At 41.7% G+C, this 24,170-nt stretch overlaps 1 protein-coding gene across 5 annotated transcripts in view; it reads right to left on the bottom strand.

Annotated features, from left to right (window-relative positions):
- NRG1 (neuregulin 1) overlaps nt 1-24,170 on the bottom strand; it is a 182,396-nt gene that overhangs the window by 122,639 nt on the left and 35,587 nt on the right. For 4 of the 5 annotated variants that reach the window (XM_080574336.1, XM_080574333.1, XM_080574338.1 and 1 more), the window contains exons 3-5: nt 22,718-22,842; nt 14,886-14,936; nt 12,024-12,074 (exon numbers count right to left, since the gene is read on the bottom strand). In XM_080574336.1, the coding sequence (XP_080430462.1) occupies nt 12,024-12,074; nt 14,886-14,936; nt 22,718-22,842 (227 nt within the window). The remainder of the gene's footprint in view (nt 1-12,023; nt 12,075-14,885; nt 14,937-22,717; nt 22,843-24,170) is intronic. The other variant, XM_080574339.1, reaches the window with a different exon arrangement.

Genomic DNA, 24,170 nt, shown 5'->3' with positions numbered 1-24,170 from the left:
TCACACCTTCTTTTAAAAATTTGGTGATAATATTTTTGGCTCACTCTTTTTTATTATTATTTTTTTTTCCATCCAGAGAAGATTCTCCATCCAGTATTTCATCCATGCTGCTGTACGGCTATTGTGAATGACAGTCTCATATTTTACAAGATATTTATAGACGAAAAGAGCTATTCCTCAGGATAAAATCGATCCTGAGGATCCTGTTCCTAAGGAACAGATTTCTACCGCATTCAGAGGAAACCATTCTTCCCCTGCACCCCTGAGTGGAGATCTGCTAATGCTGCCCATGTGTGCAAAAAAATTCATTTGCACATTTACATTTCAATTGAAAAGCCCCATTTGCTCAGCCTGCCTTATAGCTGTGTTCTCTTGCTGGGGCGAATATTAGGTCTCTGATGCATGCATATTATCCAGTGAACATATAATTGCAAATGTAATCCACATCCAATTATCTGGAGTTTTACTGCATATTTTCTATACATAACTCAAACAGTAAGTACAACAACACATTAACTCGCCAGATGTCCATTTGGCTGAAAGAATTAGTAAAGTGCTGACATTTAGCTGATGTCCTCTAAAGTGTAATTCACTCGCAGCACTGCTGCCAACAAGAGAGGTCACTTACACACTTGGTGTACGATGCATAAGTCATGGGGTAGACAGCACGGATCATATAATCACAGAATGGCCGAGGTTGGAAGGGACCTCTGGAGAGCCTCTGGTCCAATCCCCCTGCCAAGCAGGATCACCCAGAGCACGTTGCACAGGATCATGTCCAGGTGGGTTTTGAGTATCTCCAGAGGAGGAGACTTCACAACTTTTCTGGGCAACCTGTTCCAGAGCTCTGTCACCCTCACAGTAAAGAAATATTTTCTCATTTTCAGATGGGACTTCCTGTGCTTCAGTTTGTGCCCAGTGCCTCTTGTCCTGTTGTTGGGCGCCACTGAAAAGAGCCTGTCCCCATCCTCTTGATACCCTCCCTTCAGATCTTCTGTATTTGACAGAAACATGCAACTGGAACAGGTTAAGGTAAACAGTCCCCAAGACATGAGTAATTTCCTCTGCCCTGCCCTCCGAGAGAGGCAACTTTCACCCTGTGCACAGCCCTAATGTGCTGTCTGAACACAGGTAGAGAGGATTTCAGACTCCTGTTACCTCCCACAAAGTTTGGGATTGATCCATCATTCTCAGGGATCACAGCTACATTTGCTTGAGTACTTAAAGAATTAAGTACCACAGAAACTACAGAATCCATATTCACAGCATTCCTTCCCTGGACCTTTCTTATCTTTTCCTTCCCTCCAAAGTGACAAATATCTAAAGGAGTTACAAGCATCTATTCTGTGTATGTAGCTTGCCTATGATCAGAGACAGCAACCAATTCAAAGCTCATCGCATCAGAAAAATGAAATACTAGTTCTGCCTCAAGACAGACAGACATACATTTGAATGAGCTACATTGCTGCTGTAGGCACTTGTTCATACTTCCTGCAAAATTAGTGTTTAAGATTCCTCTGACATCTTGCAGACTCTGAGACAACTGTTATCCTACTGTCTGTCAAGCAGTAGTTGCCATTGTGGCAACTAATGGGTTTTGCATAGATCATTAAAACATTCAGGAACTCTGCATAGCCTGCAGCTTGTTTTAATCCAAAGATTTCCCACTGGGAAGTGGAAGGAAAGAGTAGTTCTAGGGAAATAATAAAAGTCGTACTAATGGTATACAGAGTATAGTACAAGGTTAGATTCCAGTCCTGTTTCCCAATATCTCCTGTGGAGTCAGTGGAAATATTCTGTGTTCGTATTGCTTTAAATAAAATTAAATTAAATATTAAGGAATTCAAACAAACAAAAAAAAATCAATGCTAGTTTTGGACTTTCTTGGAATGGAAAAGCAGGGGGGATGGCATTTAATCAGGCTAATGTACCAGACATTTAAACATACTCTTCTCTCAGAACAGTAACTAAACTGTTCAACTAATGCCCCAGGGCACTGGACGCCAGCACTTAGAAGGATATGACAGAATTTCAGCTACAGCTGAAAGAACATCCCCAGTTTCTATACATTAAAACACAAACATTTCAAACAGACAAAAGCCTCACATGTGGTTAGCTCACTTCTAATTTGAGAAGACCACAAAAAATCTTCCTACAACTGACAGTCTGTGCCACAATTGCAAGCAGAAGATTTACTGAGTACGTTTCTATGAGGTAGGTAGCTGTGGCCTCTGCCACAGCCAGAATAACCAGCCAGATATCTGCCTGCAAAAGAGACAGTAGTGAAAAAATTCCCTGGAGTGTAGCTTATCTTTTGCTTTGAAAAATCAGCCATTGCTGTAATACTCCCTAGCAAACCTGCTGACCTTTTGGAAAGCTCTAGGGAGAATCTCTAAATACCTGTCAGACACTTGATTGCATTATTATGAATCGTGTTTCAGATCATCGTGAATATTACCAGAAAAATATCAGTAATAGAGTTCAGTTTTCCACTTTCCAAATCTCAGAAAAATAATGACTTCATTACCTTCTGAAGGGTTATTACCACCCCATGTATAAATGCTAAACTTTAAGATAAGCTCAACAGTGCGCAATCTTTGTAAAAGCTTTAGGCTGCAGAGATCTGTCTAGTCAAATCCTTCCTGACTTGACATCAGTGCTGAACATTTGTAGCTCTGAAGCAAGGAGCTTTTCTGTGCTGAATAAACAAAACAGAAACAAATGAACAAACAAAAAGCCAGATGCTCAGGGCTGGAAAAACAGTTGTGTCCTCTGCTGGCTTGGGGCTGGAGAGTACTGAGCGTGGCCCCATCTTTCTTTTCAAGATCAGTAATAAGGATTCAGTGCATGGACCATGTCGGTCAACTCAGGAGGCCTGTGGTGTGATGCCAGCTGCTCTCTGCCCCACGAGGACACCATGGTGGGGAAAGAGACAGGGCAGCCTGAAGGAGACAGGGCTGAGCCCTTCATTAAAGATAATTTATACCAGTGTTTTTTCAGGTCCCAGTGTCTAAATTGTGGGAAGGCTGTGTCTTAGCCCATCCAGATGGCAGTTTTATGGCACGAATATGACTGTTTGCTGAATTCCCTCTGATATGGTATAAAGTCACCCAGGAGTGTTTGGGCGTTGCAACATCTGTTGGGATAATGAAGGAGGACTGTTTATTAGAGTGAAGAGAGCTGAGCTGGTAGGGTGGCACCCATATTGCTGCCTGGGAAGGGTCTCGGTGCACTCAGTCCTTCGTAATGTGCCCAGGTGGCTTGGAAAGCAGCAGCTGGTGAGAGGCAGAATGATGCAAGGAAGCACGTCAATGATGGAGTGGGCAAACACTGCTCCAGCACTCCAGTGCACTTAGCACCCTCAGCCTCCCTTCACTTAGCACCCTAGGCTTTGCCTTTACGATCATCCATCATAAATTAGAAATGGCCCGTGCTATTTCAGTTTGCAACAGGGTTTGTTGCAGCTTGGAAATGGGAGGGCCATGGAAAGTTTCATCTCTTGTAACAAGCAGATCCCTACAGAAGGGAATACTTGGACTTATTTTGCCTATAGATCTCAGACAGCTAGATGCTGTGACTAATATAATTACTAATAACACCTATGAGCTCTGTATATTCATAATAGTTGAAATGACTAGCATGAAGAGTGGGCAGTCAGGACAGGAAATCTAAAGAAATGTAAGCACCTTTATATATACATGTATATACATATAGATACACACATATATATATATTCACCAAAAGAACATGTTGACATGCATCAGACAATTCGTAAAGGACAATTCCTCCAGGGCACAGCTTTTTGAAAAATAAAACAAAAGAAAATAAAAAAACAAACCTGGGTGTTTTGTGCTTCTTGCCATGCATTTCCACACTACTGCAGGTGTAACTCCAAATTACTGACTAGCTAACTACTTCTAAATATTTAGGAGGATGTACACCTAGTGGGAAGTTGGCTGTAAAAAGCTGCTCTCTAATTGCTGTAGTGAGTACAGTGATTCATTCTCATCGCTGTACAGGGGGAGAATCTCAAGAACAGCAGAAACCATTAGGAACCTGCGGGAACATTTTGATAATGAAAGTCACAGGAGATACAACTTTCCCACTTTGCATCCAATTAGGAGAGGTTACCAAAAGGCAATTTAGAAGAGATGTGGACATGAAAGATGGGATGGTAATTTCTTCCCAAGGGTTTAGCTTGGCTCCCACTGCACTGCTAGAATACGTTAGAATAGAAACATGAAGGAAATTCACTGCTTTTTATTTACCTGGTAGGAATTGCTATAGTGCAAGTTGAGTCTCTGCTGTAACATACACTGTGTGGAGAAGTTAATGAGGGGATACAGTGATAGCTTTTCAAAGCTACGAAAATATACATACATATATGCTACGAAAAGATCACATTTATGTATATTGTGCTCTGCCTATGGCTTTTGAAATATAACTTCTGACATGCAGTTTGCATTTTTTTAAGATGTAAAAAGTAACTTATCAATGAATTATTTTTAAGAAAGCAGAACTTACTCAAAGCCACAAACCTTACAAGTTATTTTGACGATAACAGAGTATTTTTTGTTGATCCTTTATGTACTGCTGTGTAATCCTCTGATTTCATCATCTAGAAACAAATCCAACAGAATGCTGAGGCACTTCCAGTTATTAAACTGGATGGGATTCCATGGGTTCCTGCTGTGGAACCAACAGAGCCTAGGAGGCAAGGCAAATAACTCTGAGGGGTATCTTCCCTTCCCTTACTGCTCTCTAAGAAAGTTTGTTCCTTCTCCTTAGACAATGGCATCCGCCTTTTGTGGTTTACTAGAACTGACTGAACTGGAAGCTCAGCATGAAAGCAAAGCATCAGACCCAGTCTCTTGACTTGCTTGTGTTTCATCCATTTCTGCTTCATCACAGATTCTTCCACTGCCAGACCACTAACTTGAAACAACATTTCATGGAGCAGGGCCCTGCAATGCCATAGAGTGTCTCTGTTTACAGCCGATGCAGCCTAAGATCTCCCCTGGGAGAATGTGGAATAGAAAGCCCAGCACACACCATCCAAGAAAATCAGGTATACGTCCTTCTCTGCCAAAGGAAGCCCAGCAAAACCTCCAGGCATGCTGAGCAATTCAGCTTTGAAAACCCACATCCCTTCAGAACTACCTTTTTCCTTGTGACTTTCCCACCAACAGTGATGCAGAGGACCCTGTATTGCTAGTCTCACCTGGGGTGCCTGAGGGCAAAGTCTCTCAAGGGGTAGGCAGGTATTGTTGGAAAATAGGTGGAAGATAAAGAGATTAACAGAATTTGTGGACTTCAGGGGTAAGTTGGTAATTGCCTGTTGTATTAATCTTAATCTGTACTCATGCAGCACACATACATCTTTGAGCACCTGTTTTTGCCACAGTGACAGCACCACGGAATTCTTCCCATGGAAGACACAGCCACCAAAAGACCAAGGTCATACCACCAACAGGTCCCTGTGCTCAAGCTTGCATCTTCCATGTCAGCATAGGTTGGGCTAGCAAAACAGAAAGATGCTGATTTGGGTCTCTGTTGGGTACATAATACATGTAACTTCAGCACATGGTGGGGAGAAGAAACCAAAAAAAGGCATAAACTGTTAGGAAAGGTTTTGATGTGATTAGAGCCCCTGGAAAGCCCTCAGTGACACCAGGTCTTATCAGCAGACCCTTGAAGCCAAATTCGCATATCCAAATTTACAGGGTTTCAGAAAGTGAGGTTCTGATGTGCTTGGGGATTCTGAAAAATGTTAGGAATAGAGCCCACATTCTCCTCTCCCTGAGATTCAGCTGAAGGAGCATTTATGATCTGCCTTTTGGCCAGCTACCCTGTAGTGAAGGTGTCTCCCACTCCACCAGTGAAGAGACATTCAGTTTTTAGCTTATCTTTAGCAGTTTTTGAAGTACATTCATTAGAGTTTTCTTGGGAAAAGAAGGTGCAAGGCCTTCCAGGGTCACAATTATCCTACGGAGTAGATACCACCATCAAAATCATGGGTCTCTGTGCCACAGAGGCAATCCTACCCCAGGCTGCCACTGATGTTTAAAAATAATATCTTTTTGACATCCTGAACTGCAGAGAATTAGACTTTTTTTTTTTTTTACTCCCACAGAGATACATGTTCCAGGTTTACATTTGGATTTGAGTTGCAATCTTAGAAGCACAGTTTTGAGAAAATATTTAACCCTTCTGACCCCTTCTGTTGAACGATGGGAAGAGTTTCTGTGAGAACCTTGGAGAGGGGAAGATCCACACTATGTTAAAGGCAAAGGGAGGTGGGTCTGTGAAATTTGTTCAGGAACAATTCAAGCAAAAGAAAAGTCTCCAGGCTTTTTTACAACATGTATGCTAGTGGAGTAGCCTGTCACGTGGTTGGTGGTGCTTTTTGTGGTGTAATCCATGACATCAGGAAAGCAGTCTGAAATAAACAGATCCAAAACTTTGCCTTCATCCTTATACACATATACTTTTAAAACCTATATATGTGTGTATCTTTATACATAAAATACTATTGCTTCATCATATAGAAATGCTGAGGCAAGTGCTAGCCTTATAGATTTATACCTATATGTGCAAATATACAGATTACTAAAGCTGATGTCCTAAAAACCCTTCCACTCTGTAACTCTATTAAAGCTTTATAAACTGTTCCACTGATTCCTTTGTGACTGTTACATCAGCTTCTTCCAATGTTAATATTGCTCATTGCCTTTTATCTCTGTGACCTCTTTGGTGGAAAACGAAACAAAACAAAATGAAACAAAACAAACCACCAACAACCAAACTACCCAAAATCCCCACACCTCAGCACAGAAGAAAATTGACTTTCTAGTAGTGGTGTTATTTCAGAAGTTTGACGTGTGCAGTCTTCCCTGTGGAGCTGCCTAACCCAGCTCAGGTCCCCACTGCCAACAGAAGACCAAGGCTAGGGAACCAAGAGCATAACTACAGAGAACCCTGCAAGATTAAGTGTTTTGGTAGCTGTCATTTAATGTCACATCAGCCTTAGACCAGAGTCACATGAAGGCTGAAAGCTGTGTCTCTGGGAAATATTATCTATTCACAAGAGTTTGCCCTATCTGCAAAACTTAAACACAGGAAACAGGATTTGTCATGCCAGATCAAATCATAAGGGTGCTGAAATTACCACTGTGCTGTCCATTGTGATTAGTGTCCACTGTGGAGAAAGAAACTGGAAAATAATGCATGCTCTACCATGTTTTAACAGGGATCTCTGCTCTATAAGTATCATTCCACTAACCAGGAGACTTAAATTTTATATTACACAAGAACTAGAGAACTAGTCATCTGACCTTTCCCTTATTCACCCACTGTATCCTTACAACAGTGCAAAGTATTTTCTCCGCACCTGATTATTCAGGGAAATAAAAACATTGAAATAATAAAGCAAAATGCATGATGTGGTATAGCGCTTTCCTGTGACCCACTGTCCCACCAATTCATCAGGTATATGGTTTTCCTGGAGAAGCAGCCTCTGAGCCCATGAAATGGGTGAGTAACGTGCCCACAGTTGAAGATGTCAGACTAACTTCTTACAAGAGCAAGGAGTCAGTCAGGAGTCTGACTTCAACCTGAATAATTGCCTCCACCATCTGAATTCCTTTAGCTTTTTCAATTGGTTACAGTCTTTTCCTCTTCCCATCCTCTTCCTAAGTGACTCTGCCCTGTTACTGCACTCTCCTAAAACAGTTCTGCTGTTTCACTCGAATGAAGCCAAACAAACCAGAAGAAACTAATTTAGTGCAGAAACTCTGCATATACTTTGCTCTGGTATCCTGTAAGGTATCACGAAGTCATGTTATATCTTAAAAGAACTGCAGTTCACACAGACCTCAGAAAGTAGGAAAGTCTTGAGAGAGGAGTTTCACTATCCATTCTGTGTTTACTTGATTTAGAGGTTTGGATAAGGATCCTTAGGACAGAAGAAACAGCCACATAAAGCCTGTATCATCAGGATCCAAAGCTTTTCTTTTTGTCTTCTAAAAGTGACAATTCATGTTCGTATGGTTCTTGGACAAAATGCATGTTTTTTGAAGGCAAACTATGTCAGGTACAAGATAAACTAGTATGGGGGAGGAAGACTGGGTCCAATTCAGCAGATGAAGGAAAGCAGAAACTAGCAGAAATTTAACTTGCCTCTTAAGATTTTAGGACACAGATGATTTACTGGCCAGGCTTCTTGCCTTGCAGATGCAAAATATTCCTGTTAAAAATACCCTATAAACTGATGACCCTAACACCATGTCAGAGAAAGTTTTACTGTTCATCACAGAACATTTTTACAAATCAGCTCAATATTTTACACGATAAAATGTGACAGGCAAAAAGGCTACGTGCTGTGTGCTGTATCTGCTTTCCATTTAATATGCAGGTTGGAATTTGCTATTGTACTATGAGAACATGAAATGCTAAGAAGGTATCTTACTATGCCAGGCCTGGAGCTTGCAAATTATTAATTCCAGAGAGAAGAGATGAGCAGTCCTAACTGACATATTTCTTCTTCAGTTTATATATATATATATATATATATGTAAATTTCTGCATAGGTTTAAAAAGCAAGCATGAAAGTTTGAGTGAAAATAAGGTTAAATTAACCTATGGGACAGATGACCAACATTTGGTCATCTAAAGAAACTTTCTCTGTACTCTTCTGAAAAAGCCTACCTCCCATTTTCCATTAATACTCACGTCCCCCAGAAGGGCACCATATCATATGTCACAAAACAAAGAATATACTCCAAGCAGATCCATCTTTACAGTTGTTGGCTCACCATTTGGCACAAGCGGGCAATCTGAATTGAGAATGCCAGAGTAAGACAATCCATTCTGGAGCAGGCACTACACAGGGTGCCCTGTCTCTTCCCGAGGATGTGTCTCCACAGACATTATGGGAAGCAGCCCTTATTGGGGCAGCACAAACAAGGGCATGGAGGTAATGCTGCAAGATGCAACTAAGCAAATACTTCTCTTCCTGATGGCTAGCCAGAAATACACTCCTTTATAGTCATTTTAACCCTCCAAGCATGGGTTTCTAAACTGTTATTGATCTTAGAAACTGTACGCTAAGGGGTTTTGTCATGATGGTCTATACACCTGTACCATGCTGTAGATCATTCCCATACCAACAGCGGATGCGACCATCATAGACACCCTGCAGCCAGCCTCTTCTCTTCCCCCCCACTCCCTTGATATATTCCTGTAGCATACCTCCATCAGCAGAATACCCCCATCAGGAGGCTGTGTGCTGTGCTGATGATTTTAACCCTGGAAGACTCACTGCTTTTACATTTCTTTCCAGGTATGTTCAAGTTTACAAACAAGAATGCAGCTTTTGGGACCACTTTTCTAAATAACAGGACTGCCATATGTATGCTATTTTTGCTTGTTAGTAAAAGACCAAAATTCCTTTAAAAACAAGACCCAGAAGACCAAAAAGACCTCCACGTTTTTCTTCTCTAGTCTTGAATACAGTTGAATTAGCCTATAAAACCAAGGCACTAGGGTGAAGTATCAGATTTACTTTTTCCAGAGCAAAAGAAAATTACGCGATCATAAGAGACTTGTTTCAGAGCTTTGCAGCCCTGAAAGCAAGGGGATAAAAATGTCTTCCATCCTCAAATTGTTCTGATGTGCTTAAGAATGACCTCCACAGTCCTTGGTAGTGAGAGCACACAGGGCTCTAATCATTGTTGGTTTGTTCACTTCATTAAGCAGGGAAAACAAACAGAGAACTCCACAGTCAAGGAAAATGAAAGTTTTGACTTAGATTTCAATATTACACAGTGTAAAATAAACCGAACAATCCTGGGGGTGGGGTGGAAGGAAGTTGGGAAGCATTTTTACCTGTTAAGGGGCATTGTTATCATCGCCAGTGTCACAAAGTCTCACATTATGAAACAGGACACAAAAGCACAAATTTTCTCCACTACCCTTGGATTATTTACTTGACCACTCATCAGCCTGTTGTGTGTCTTCCTCTTCTCCTTTACTTCAGCATGGAGACTCACACTCTCAAAACATTTGGAGTACATGTGCACATAAAAGGGTAAAGCAACCTTCATTTTTGGGAAGTCAGTTGTGGAGTGTCCTGCAGAGATGGGATGTTTTGAGAATTTTTGCTCTGCATATCTGTCACTGGAACTCCCAAAAAGGAAAGCCTGACACATGCCTGTTCACTGGTGAAAGCTCGGGGGAGAGAGCCTACTTAATCAATCTGCTGTTCTCGGGTCCTTCCCAGTGTCTGGCCAACAGTGACAGTGCTGGCATGTTCTCTGAAACATCTGCTATTGTCTGAGAAGTGGAAGGAAACAGTTTATTTTATCTCCTGTAGCTGTTACAAGATTGACAGTGACAAGTGTGAAATGGACATGTCCCACTGAAATTCAGAAAAGAAAAGCTCTAAGCAACTTTTGAATGAGTACATGGACTCAATTCCCTCATTGCTCTGTAGTGTGAGTAGACATCCACATCTGTTAGCAATAAACATCAGCTCCCTCCTGCTTTGTAGTACTTTTGCTACACCAGATAGACAGCAATGTCCAATGCTGCTCTCTCTCCCCCATTACTTATTTTAGTGACTTGGATGCTATTACTCCCTATTTACATAAATTCAACTGAGAACAAAACAGAAAGAAATAACTGTTTGAAATTGATCCAGGACTTACTTCTGCCTTCCCTGCTGCTATACTTTGGAGGAAAAAGGCGACCAAAAGCATTTACAGTTCTCACCTTGCTGGCAGAAATCTTTTTGATCTTTTTAAATAACCTATCAGATTTCTAAAATTCCTTCAAGACACACTTAAAACACCTATCGGTCTAATAGCTGAGAAGAAAATCTACAAAAAATAACCCTTCTGTGTCTCATATAAAATATGAAAAATGTTCAGAATGCTGTGTCAGGGGACTTGGCTTTGACCATTCCTCTTTTGCAGCTACAGTAGCTATGAGATGAAAGTTAAGGGCATCTTTGTATAGATTGCTATAGAGCACACACTGTATTTTATAGGAACACTGGAGCTATCAGGGTAAAATGACAACACTGGTCTATTTTACCTGACATCACATTTCTGGCAGCTAGCAATACATAATGCCATAGAAGAAGGTAACACCCTACCTCCTGCAACACCACTGACTTTTATTGTATGAAGTGTCCTCCTAGACTGCACAAAGCCAGGCTGAGCAGGTGGTGGGTCTGGGTCTAAATAAAAGATGAAAGGCTCTGCCTGATGGGCCTGATGGCTTTCAAGGGTGAAAGTGCATAGCACAATGGCTGGAAAGCATGCTTCCCTGGGAAACATCACTACAGAGGAAGAAAAGAGTCACCTTCATCACTCATGACTTGGAAGCTCCCAGTGTGCTGCCAAGATGAGCAGAGAAACAACCTTCCATCTCTTTCCCAAGAGTCCTATGGCCCAGCTAAGCTAAGATGCACAAGGAGATGCCCTTACCTTCCTCATTCTGTTCCCAAGGGTAGCCTGGTACAGGGGAAGTACCCTGAAAAGCTCTAATATGCACCAGCTGGCACAGGGTTGAAGGGAAATCCACTCCAGCTGGGAATGGATGGCTTCAAGGATGTTCCAGTTACCCTAGGGCCAGGGTGTGTGGAGGTGGAGGCAGAGGGGATGGTTTTTGAAGTCACACATCACCTGGGGAAGGCGGGGAAGGGAAATCCAGGTAGGAAACACTTGAGCAGTTTCCTTCTCTTTTGTCCTGCCCAAATACGCACTTAGACCTTTCCAAAGGAAGGTGGTTAGCCCTCAATCTGAAAAGGACGTGACTTTGAGAGTTATACTCACATGTATGCATATAATAAGAAATAACAACCCTTTGAAGATATATCTGTAGGTCCAGGAATCCTGCCCAGTCACTCCCAATCCCTTACTGTAGCTTTAGATAGAAGCACATTGTTTGCTGAGCTATGGATTATAAAATGTGTTGGAGGAGCTTGCCAGCAATAATTTAAACAACTTGTATATACTTACAGGAGGAAGTATTTGTTCCTTCTGTTGAAGCTCGTATCCTAAGCATGGGTTCTGCAACACACAGAAGGTAACAACAAAGTTGTAAGAATAAAGCCACAACTACGCTGTTATATTGGAGGAGCTCAAACATCTTCCCCAAGAAGAGCTTTCTTTTTCTTATTTCTTTCTCTCTTTTTTTTTTTTTTCCTTTTTGCAGTAATCAGAAACCCTCCAAAGCAGAGGAAAAAAAATTAAATAGGTCCAGAAAGCAAAGAACTTCAAAGTCGGTACAGCATGTCCTAGGCACACTGTGAACAATCAATTACAGCAGAAAATGCTCCATAGTCCTGGGAGGGAAACCCAGGAGAAAACTGGCAAAGAGAGAGCAAAGTTTTCAGCTGTTTGTTGTTGTTGACAGTGTTGGAGGAAAACGGAAAGCAGCGTGTCTTGAAGCTCCACAAGCTGACCCAGGAAACACTAGTTGCTTATCTTCTTCTATCATTACTCTGAATGGGCAGTCAGGACTCCAGGGCTACCACAGCTATGGCTAAGGACCTCTGTGGCTTGACAGAGAGCGGGGTCCATGTGTGCTGCCAGCTCTGGAGGCAGCTGTAGCTGGAAAGGCGAGCAGGACATGTTCCAGACCAAAACTGGACATAGCACCAGCCCCAAAGCGGTTGCGAAGAAAGGAAAAAGGAGAAGCATTCTCAAGAGAAATCACACAAAGGCAGCACTCAGAAAAGTGTATGGAAGAAGCATGACAGCCTCAAACTGGGGCTGAACCTCCTGAGCAGTAAGAAACTGAACCAGACAGCAAGGCAGGGCCAGGTGTTTGGGTGGCTGCATGGGCTTTCACTGCCTTGAGTCCAGCAGAACATAGTGTCGTGCACGAATAAAGAGCTGAGAAGTGCGCTTGAGGAGTACTGTCAGCTGGAAGGAGGAGTCTGCAAGAGAGCCATTAGCTTCAGGCAGCAATGTGATGTGCCACCGCGTAGAGGGATGAAGTCAAGGCAGTTAACAACCGGCCTGAGGATCGCAAGGAGCAGGTCAGGCATTCTGCATGCTCTTTAGTGAAATATTCAGCAACATGTCGCATGAAGCAGAAAAGATGAAGTATTCAAGAGACCTAGATCCTGACAATTTACACATCAGCATCTTACAAACAGCCTATCTTCAATTACAGAAGCAACACGCTCATCATTTATTTCCATTTGCAAAGCCTAGAGAAAGTCAGTGATGCCCTAAACTCCAGACACTCTTGGTCAGCAGGTGAATACTGTTAGTGGCATGGAAAGCTGAATTGGTCTGGGCCCAGGGGGAAAAATGGCACCTGGGTGGGTTTGGCACTGAGCAGATCTCTGATCCAGTCACATGGCAAAGACTTTTTCAGAGCTCCATGGAGATGCATATTAGAATATTTCAACAAGCAGCCATTGAACTTATTGCTTTCTGCTCTCCTTCAGGCCAACAGCATGATGCACTGCTTGGCATTGTGTCTGCAAGTGCAGCAATTTATCAGGAATGAAGCCAGACTTTTGAACATGCCCGCCTCCTTCTCTTCAGTGACACAATAGCAATATAAGAGGAGAGCAGCAATGTAACAGCAGGCACTGGAAGGGATACAGGCAGGGAAACCGACCACTCAAGAACAAGAAAATTATTTCATGGGAAAGAAGGGAGCAAAGTGCAGGGTCTATATTCCTGCTGCAGAAGCGAGAAGGCAAGGGGAGCCCACTGGAGTCAGTGACCAGCATGTCACCTTCTTTGAACAAAAATGGTTCCAATGGTTACTGGACACTTGCTCTTAGCTATGTGGTCTCATACATATCCAGTGAAGCACGGGTGACAGGCCCTACTGAGAACATGAAAGAATATGGGCACATCCAATGGCTCTTCTGTCAGGCAGCGGTGCCAAGATTTCAGAAGTAGGTCGCCACACACGCAGATGCATCAAAGGAAAGGCTGCAGGCATGCTAAATGCAAAATCTGGCAATCACACTGTTTTCCTTGATCTAGCTTACAAACACTGTCAACTCACACTAAAACCTGTCTCTGCCAGACATAGCTTTCTCAAAAAGCTAGCAGGACCCTGGCCTCTTTGCCAAGCAGGATATGTGCATCTTGTAAATCCTTGGGATGCTCGGCTTACACATGGCTATCCACATCTCCCTCGGCCAAGCTCAGCAATGGAAACAACTGCTGGTATTGTGACCATGTATAAAGTAACTCTAACTGTTAAAATGAGGAAAGTGACTTCTCATTTCCAGGAGTAACTCTGGAGGTGTGAAATATATAACTGCAGGCTGGATGCTGGAAGCAAAATCCCACCAGCCTGAAAGGAAACTGTCTGGAGAAGGCTCCTATTATGCTAAAGGCAGCTTCAAAAGTGGTAAACTATGGGCAATGAGCTACCTGCCTACCTTCACAGACCCCAAAGAGCTGTCAGGAAATCTATCTAGAGCCCTGAGGAACAGAGCAGTCTAGGCAACAGACTTTCTGGAAGAAACATCAACATGTCCGTATGCTCTTCAAGTTTATAAGCAGCTGCTAGGATTTACAGGAACAGGAGCAACAAGTGCTTTTTGAAAACACAGGTCCTAACAGCTCAAATACTTTTTATTCTGGCTGCTGCAGGCTGACAAGCGCAGGCCAAATCAGCATCCTCAATACAGCTCCAGGATACCAAAGAGTATGCTTAGCCCTTCTTCATTCATTTCTTAGTCCCTGAAACAGCTCCAGCATTCAAGGTCATATGCAGGTGCTGAGGCTCTGGATGCAGGCGATTTTGATGTGTGCTATGAGGAAGCAGTCTCAGAGCTGCAGAAGCAGTTTCAGGAAGAAACAAAGAGAAGGAGAGAGAAAGACTCTGTTAATTGAACTTACGTGAAGAAGTTTTTGTCCCTTCTGTTGAGACTGGTATCTTGCTGGTGCTCTCTGGAAAACATAAGAGGCAACAAGAAGTTATAATGTGGAGTCAGGTGGTCCTCTAACTTAGCATTCAGCGCCAAGAATGGAGAAGGTAAAGAGGAAAAAGGTGCTCAAAGAAGCAAGCTTAAACTCTGCTTCAGTGGCAGAGGCTGCAATCAGACACCAACTTGCAAAAGTTTCCTTTTGGGAAAAAATGAAAAACGATGGCATGTACTGCTGTGGCTGAAGAAAAAGTCTGTTACTTCTCAAAAAAGCCAGTTGTTCAATCTCTCGTTCTCCTCTGGGAATAACTGATCAGTGGCAACCAGAGAAATCACACAGATGGCTCTGCTTCTGGAAGGCGTCAGTGTGAGTATTCACTCCTTATGCTTCTAGAGAGTTAAATTTTGCAACGATGTGTTCCTGCTCATATCACTTGAATTGCTGCTAAGTACATCCAATAATGTCACTTGCCACTTCAGGGAAATCTTCGAAGTCACACATGCAAACCCAGCCACCCATGGGATGACTACTGGGGCTTTGTGACGGAAATCAGTTGCTTTGCTGAAGAGAGGAGGAAAGCTGCTCTTCCATCCTGGTCCTACTGAAACACGTTATTGCTATTGACACACTGCCATGGACTTCTTGCACCGAAGTGACCTTGTGCTAACGACACCATCCATCTGTCTGTGCACTGCTGACCTTGCAAGCCACAACCGTGATAACTTTCCTGGGTTTGAACAAATCACTCTTCAGTTGTATGCATCTCAATTTTCTCAAGATTCTCACAGCAGTTTCCCACCTCAGAGCTGTGCAGCTCAATCCTGCTGCACAAGCTTGAGATCTATGGCTGGAACTCGAACACCTTGAATTCTTAAGGCACACCCTGAATCCCCTAGTAGGCTGAACAAAACAAGGTTAGAAAAAGCCTCAGAAGAGGCTTAGGAAAAGGCAGTTTAGGAATGTTCTTCTTGTATTCTTTGATTCTGGATTAGGTGTCCCTCTGCTCATATTCTTCAGAGTCCACACAAACTTGAATAGAGACAAAACATGGTCCAACTGTCTTCCCCTCAGGATCCCTGTCATTAAACTTGTGATGAGCCTGTGTATTTATTTATATCTTGTTAGCTCGTCTACTTTGTAATTTTTTTTCCCTTTTGGTCCAGTTTTCTTTGGCAAATATCTTGTTTGTCTGGGCAATACAGTCCTTTTTCACCTCACTAATGTGAGAGAACATGTTATGCAGCATTTGCCTGATAGCCAATGGTGCGTGGCATGGAAATTGGTATCATAAGTAAAATTTTTAAGGTCAAAACCTTTGCACTTGGTCTTGGAACATTGTGGCCCACAGCCAGGCAACTTTCAGGACCATTTGCTGGCTATGAGGGCCTTTTGCTGTTGTGCACTGAGGATGTCTGAGCAATTAACCTTTCTTAGTCATAATAGTAGACAGAACAGGTCTGACAGCTGAGCAGCTCAGCATCTGGCACGACTGGAGCAACTTTTTCTTTCTCAGTTAAAGAAACCATGTTCCATTTAGTGCCCATGCTGAACTTTTTGGAGCATTTCATATTGCCACCTTCCCAGGATCAGCTGTGTCATTACAAACACAGGTGGGAAATTTCCCTTTCAGTGGAAAATACAGTTGGAGCCTCCCACACCAGAAGTGTGTCAAGAAGCACATTTAGAAAACTTGGCGAAGTTACGTATTACCAAACCCTGTTAGTAATATTCATGTTAACAACATTACCAGTGGATGTTAACATTTGAAAGATGCAAAATTTGCATCTATTGCTTATTGAGGAAAGTATACCACAATTGTAAAAGAGGCATTTTACTCCATCTGAAATCCACACAACAAACCAGTGGATAACAAGATAAGGCTGCTTGTGGGGGCCTTCAATACTTGCCAGAGGTAGAAAAGCCAGAAATATTTTTCAGTCATAGTACTTGCAGTTTCTGCTGTGGTCCACTGAGATATGGAGACCACAGCTTGTGTCCCCATGAGGAGTAGCAATCTCAAACACTCCATCCAATTCTGTCTGCTGGAGCTTCTAGGAAGCATTTAGTTTTGGTAAGGTAACTGTTCTTGAAAGATGTTTGTGCTGGGGATTTCTTAAGGAAATATGTTTAAGGATGGACAAGAAATCCTTGTTTGGGGATACTTTTGGCAACAGGTCCCTGAAGTCTCTTAGTCCCATTTCCTTTACACTCTGGCGAGCTCCATCTCCTGCTGTCTCTTCTGGCAAGATGGAGAAGAGTTCTCTAAACATGCAAAGGATTCACAGCACCCTTGCTGAGCTTGGACTCTTGACCCATCCTCCCAGTCAGGGAGCTTTACCTGGGCTGCTGACAGGGGACATCTTCATGCCTGGGCAACAAGATCTGCTGAGGGAGGCAAGAGGTCTTCCTGATCAGGAAAGAACCATTATTTATTTAATTTATTTTACGGGGATTGCCAAACATCTAATAGGCACAGAGCTGCTGTTGCAAAGAGCCCTCTCTGTACGCCCCCACAGCACTTTTTTTCCTCCCATTAGCATGCCAAAGACCTAACACAAAAAGCCTCCTTCAGCAAATTGAAGTTTTGATCTCACGTTTTCTGGTTCTAGATTTGAAAGTCTCTCTGAGGACCCTGTCCTGGACAGCAACCTGTGAGGGGGATTCAACCACCATGAGCATCACAGGTAGTGAGAGCTGCAAAGTTATTTCTTGTCATACATGCTGTTCACTTTCTGGCAGCGATTTAAGACTTAAGCATTTTGCATTGATTTTTTCAGTTAGATACCCACCTAAATACATGTAGAGAAAAAAGGAGTATCTGAACCCTCTTATTTGTTCTTCAGCAGATAAAGTAATAGGTGAGTAGAAGGTGTGGTCAAGGACATGGAGAAGTCCAATGGATAAACTGGCATTTTGTTTCTTAAAACTACTATGTTTTTTACCTTTTTCTTGATACCCCAAGAAAGTACTGCCCAAAATCAGATGAGAAGAGCACTGAGTTTCTGAAACAACAGACTCAAATTTGTCAAATTGCAAGGAAGTTTCAAAGCTATTCTTAGGGAAATTCCTATGCCAAACTGAGCAATGGCAACATTTTATTTTATTTTTCACTGTGGGGCCCAAATCATTGACACTGATCCAGGAATGATGATTTACACCCACTGAGAATCTAACCCATTATGCCAGCCTACTGTGTTAAAAACAAACTATGGTCCCAGATCACCTGTATCTATGTTAAAGAAGAAAAACACTCCTGCTTTCATCAAATCTCAGATGGATTAATGCATGAGTAGGAAGGAACTTTTCTTGCATTTAAGGTATTTTGTAGTTGGCCACATGCTTAATAGGTACTAGATGCAAGATGTTTTTAATGATATATTTCTCTGCCATCTTCATGAAGATCAGCCACTGGATACCTTTAGAAGAGGAAGGGCATGGTCACAAAATAAACTTTAATGTATGGTGAATCTCTATGGGTTACTGTGCAACTCTGAGCAGTATCATTACAGTACAATAGAGTACAACTCTACTAGTACAACTGCAAATCCTGAGGATGCAAAACCAGAAGCTTACGCAAGCCACTGCCTTTGTAGTTAATGAATTTACCATGGCTTACCTCTGCCGACAGCTGAGTTACCTGTACCTATCACACGAACACTTCTTGTTCCCTTCAATTCAGGCAGTGTGGCCCTAGCCTCTCCTACTGATGACTCAAACTGTGTCAACTCACTTTGCATAAGATGTGCACAAGGAGAGCTCACACAGTGCCCTGCCTTGACTCAACAACTGCAAACACTGAAGACTGCTAGCTTCCGAAGCACCTCTGCTGGAATCCACCCTTCTGCATGCTGAGCCACAGTGGGCCCAGCAAATCTCCTTAGCGAGACAAAAGATTTAGGTCAATAGGTTTTAAAGGAGAAGACTGACACCCAATTCAGCTGTAGCTGTGGCATGCTCAACACTTTAGAAAACAAGGTCACTTAACTCGTTGTTTAAATAAGACATTTTGTGAGCAAGTTTTCAAACATAAAATTGGCTTTGGCTGTGGTAGGAAGTATACTCTCAGTACCTGTTATTGAGCTAAGGCCTTACATTCATGAGAAGGGCCGTGAAAAAATCCACTGCAGAATCCTTTGCCAGGCTAAAGTGACAAAATGCAAAAGGATGCAAAAAGCAGCTATTACCACACAACCAGACCTGTGCACTATTTACACAACTCCAGGAGAACTTCATGGCTCTAAAATGACCTCCATTATAATCCTTCTTAGGGGAGTATACATGAATAAGAGTGAAGGAAAGTAAGAATGCAGCTCATATCCTGTGGCCAAGTTATATTCATTAGAAATTTAAAAGAGAACAATAACTCCCACTGCTTGCTCTTAAAAATGGTAAAACAAACTAACAAACAAAAAAACCTCCAGAATTTATTTACGTATTTTTACATTTGCTGCATTTTTGATCTATAGATGTGGCTCTACAGATGAGGCTTAATGTATCTTTCAGTAAAAAGGAGAAACATTTAAAAAAAAAAGTCTATGTAGGTAAACAGTGCATATGCTGCATATGCATTAGTATGTGCGTTCATATGTAGTGAAAATTTTCACAAGAGAAAAGATGGCAGTTTTAAGTAACAGCAATGATAATAATAAATGTAGCAGTAAAAAAGACAGGAGTTATTGTATTGACTATTATTGTTTAAGAAAGAAAGTTATAATTCCTAGCACTGGATTAAGGAAAAATAAAATGGTTTGCTCATTAAAACTAACAAATGAACAAACAACCCCCCAAAAAACAAACAAACAAAAAATGTTTCCATTAAGAAATATTCTTTTTTCTATGCTTTGGAGCAGGAAGTAAAAATCAGTCATTTTCAGATGTGGGACCTTAGTGCAAAAGCTGTCTTGTTCTCTGTGTGTTTTTTACTTAATATCCATTGCTAGTTGATATTAGAGATAAGGCATCATGTTAGATAGACATTTGTTCTGGCCCTAGAGTTCTCTTTTGTGGCATACACCAGCAAAGAAAATTTCAATCAAAATAGTTAAACTTTGACAGAATTCTGGGGAATTAAACCCAGGATTTTTATACTGAAAACCAATAATCTTTTAGTGGAAAGAAAAATAACTTGATGTCCATAAATATCATTACCTTGTCCACCCTTGTTCTTAAAGTACACAGCATAAAGGGAAAGGTGGATCAAGGTTGTAGGTAGCAGGACATAATAAACATGACCAGGTGAGCATACAGGTGCCCATGGTGGATACTAAGTGGCTAATTAAAGTTAGGGTTCATGTAGCTGAGCAGCTTAATATGACCACAAGAAAGTCAGGTCTTTACCCCACTGTCACTCTGTCTGTTGGAGATAGGAGGATAAAATTTCTCTGTATACCCTGCAGAGGTTCAGCCTTCTCAGAAGTCCACACGCTAGTTTTCTACAGCAACTCCTGGGCTATCCTGGACCAGAAGAACTTCTACAAATGCCAATTGTAAGAAAATAACAAATAAGAGCTAAATATGCTTCCCCCCTCCCCTTCCCCCCTATGAATAGGGCAGGACCACACAGATATATATGGGACCTGAGTAATGACTACCCTTCAGGGCTCATTACGGAGTTTGGATCCCAAATCTGTCATTAAGCTAGCAAGGGGAAGAGGTCAGGGAATGCAGGGGAAGAAGGGGTGAGGAGGTCACCCATGCAGGGGGTCTGCCCCAGTTTGTAAAGCAGATGTTGCCCTCTGAGGCCTTAGGGATCCATTGCTCTTAAGTCACCAGATGTTGCCCATGCTGTTCGTCAAGACCAGGTGGAAAATTCCATACTTAGAAAAAAAAAATAGGAACTACTGTACTAGTAATTTATAAGCAACAGTAAGCGGGGGGGGGGGGGGGCTCAAATGTATGTGTGGCAACCAAATATGCATGATTGATTTATTCATCCAATGAATGCTGCCATGCCTGATTCTAGATTATCAAATATCACTGAGATGTTCCAGTTCAGATCTTCACAGAAAAGAGCCAGCTGTCAGGTTTAGATTGGATTTTTAGATTTTTACCTGTTATCAAGGGGGTTTGCATGCACAGCTATGTTTTAAAAAACAGGTTTAAACAACAAGGTTAGACAAATTCTAACATATCGGTTACAAATTCATTTTGAAGGGTTTGTCTGCAAATGTCCTCGTTCAAAACCAAGCTCCTGTCTCCCTGCAGTAAGAGTGTTTTTCTGTCGTTTAGCACAACCCAAAAGGAAGTTGAAAAATTCATGTCACAAAGCATAAGAATAAAGTCCCAAGTGTGTTCCCCAGCCAGGTCACCATTCTTTGTATGAGGAAGCAATGGAGGATGCCCAAACATTTTTTTTTTTCCCCAGTTAGGCACAGTGTCTACAGTTGATTTTTGGAAACTCCAGTTTCTTGGAAACAGTACAGGAGTTTTCCATGTAAGCAGCTAGTGAGCAATCAAGATTTGTGTTCATGGAAACCAAGAGCATTTACAAAGCTGCACAGAAACACCTACCCATTTTTGCTCCTAATAACATTCTGGTAAATAACACTTGATCTTTTATATGAGTCTCCTGACATCTGATCAAGACTGTAATACCAGACAGCTCATGTGAAATCTTAGCACTTGGGATTCTTCAGTTGATAAATTAGAATAGCAAATACACGATGTGAATACAGTAAAGCAACCACTGTGTGACCACAGAACAGCAGATAGCCAAAGAGAAATCCCACTGGCAATGGTTCACATTTGTTTTCCTATTCATTGAAATGCCTATATCCTGATTCAGGGCACAATGCGGAACAGAAAAAGCATCAATGGTAAATTCCCATTGCAACAACATCTTCAAAACCATCTCATGTACACACAGAACGTATGCTTTGTTTGCTAATGACAGCATGTTTGTTTGATACTTCACAACTGTCTAGATACAGGAGTTTGAATTATCAGAACTGAATTAGACAATGTCATGCTTAAGGAACAAGATTCCAGCTGAACCACAGCCTTCAAAACATTCGCAAGAAGCAACAGTACTGCTAAAACATTTCTGTACAAGAAAACACTCACTAAATTCTGTCAGAAGCATTTGGAACTTCCCATAAGTGGAATGAAAAGGAGCTCTGCAAAAATAACAACCTATAATAATTTAAAATCATTTGGGTAAGTCTGAATGCTACCTGACTCACAGGAATCTCTGTTCCTCTCAAAATGACTTTAAAACATAGTATCTGAATTACATTCATGGCTTTGAATGATATACTTTTGAATACATTCATGCCTTTGTCTTTACTATGGTAGAAATGAAGAAAAAATAAAACTATCAACCTCTGTGAAAGGAACAATTGTGCCAACTAGAACTATGCAAATATTACTTAAAGACAAAGAGTGGCATTCTAGTTTAGAAGTCAGACTGAGAATCATTTTGTAGTAAGTGAAAGCCCCCTATAGTGCCTCTGCTACTCATACATACCACAAGAATTAAAATAATATTCCCTTTCTTTCATTGTCATCTTGTCTTGACTATTTAGACTGTGCCTTAGACTTGGTGTTGGAAAGTGTCTCACAGAAGTGTTCTCCCCTGAGATCCACAGGAGACAATCCATTTGACCAGGTAAGGAAAGCCAAGCATATCAACTACGCAGTAGCCAAGTCTGGCTTGATTCAATTTTTAACACAGATAACAGATTTCAGTGTTGCCACTTGCACTAGCAAATCTTCCCCTTCCTTCAGTCCCTTTTGCCCTGATGGCAGAAGACTTGTAATACAAAGTCTTTCTGAATGCAATAGTAAAATAAAGAGCCAAGCCTTACCATTGGTGTCCGTGATGATAACACTGGCTTTAGTACTGTCATTCCCTAGTTTGCTGCTCACTCTGCATGCGTATTCCCCAGCATCAGCCAACGTGGCTCTATAAATGTGAAGCTCAGAGTATTTCCTGTGAAATAAAAAAAAAAAGAGCATGTAAACATCCTGTATTAGAGTAACAGCCACTGCATGAACTAACGCATTCTTTTTCTCTCTCAACAGAGTCTTGTCTTCCATTCTTATACTCTGACAGATTAACACTATTCAGGTTTGAAAGAAGGAAGGAGAGTAAAAAAATCTCTATCCTCAAAGATGCTGGAAAACAGGCATAGTAATTAACTTAATTAAAGATACTTATTTATGCCTTTTTTTTTTTGCTTGCGAGGAAGCTTTGTTCTTAAAGGAAATCTCTGAAAAACAGCCTTCCTCCTTCAGCTGAACTGTTGGCTATTCAGATGCCATGGAGATGGGTGTAATACTAAAATAGATTATCCTTTCCTACAGGTTCATATTGCCAGTAGCAGAGTTCTGGGTAAGTACTGTAGTTTCCAACATCTGACTAAATAATCATGAGATTAGGACACACCACTCTCTTTAACAACCTCTGAAACCCCAATAGTAAATCACTCTCCAGCACTAACAAAAAATTATGGGCAGGAGCACAATTTGCATGAAGCTACATTTTGTTCCTGGCTCAGAGATGTAATTTAATCAGTCTCCAAGGTTTTGAGATTAGATTTTAAAATGCAGAACTCCTGCCTGCCCATTAATTGGGTAGAAACATGTTCTGGTGTCATTCAAGGGGTCCCCAACTCATGTGATATCAATAATCCCATTACCTAGACTGCAGAGAATGACTGGCTTGGGGAAAATATACAAATTACTACTGTTCCTAGTTTCTGTTTAAAATAAGTGCTTTGGGGAAGTTTTTGCCTGCAGCAAAGCCCCCTCATTTACCCACAGAATAGTCACTTAGGAGAGTGCATGAGCATGGGCTTCCCTATATTGGCTTACTGTAACATTAAGGACTGTTCCCCCAGAGGCAGAGGTTCTTCACTCTAAAAACTCTTAGTCACCAGCAGCAACTGCTGAAGTAAGCAACATCTGTGGAGTTGCTTTGCCTCAGCACAAACATGTTTTCCTAACTCTTCATTCAGACATCACAACTGGTTATCCCTTCTGGGTATCATTGTGCTGGGTTGGGTTCACACCAGAGACAAGTCTCTTGTAGCAGGAGGGCTTCTTGAGCAACCAAAATACTCAGTGCTGCTTCCAACGCATACTCGAGAGCCATCCCTCTCTTCACCACAATCAACTATCCCATCTACTGTCAAGCAAATGCTTATAGACAACTCAGCCTTCTCTGCCTCTGTGTGAAGGTCCTAACACTCAGCTCTACTAGAAACCTACATCACAAGCATTTCCCTTCATGCCATGAAGGAAGGCTGCTTTCTTGAG

The sequence above is a fragment of the Anser brachyrhynchus genome, assembly GCF_964034855.1.
Source record: "Anser brachyrhynchus genome assembly, chromosome: Z".
Classification (NCBI taxonomy): domain Eukaryota; kingdom Metazoa; phylum Chordata; class Aves; order Anseriformes; family Anatidae; genus Anser; species Anser brachyrhynchus.
The sequence above is the reverse complement of the archived record's forward strand: the minus strand, read 5'-3'. Positions and strand labels throughout refer to the sequence as shown.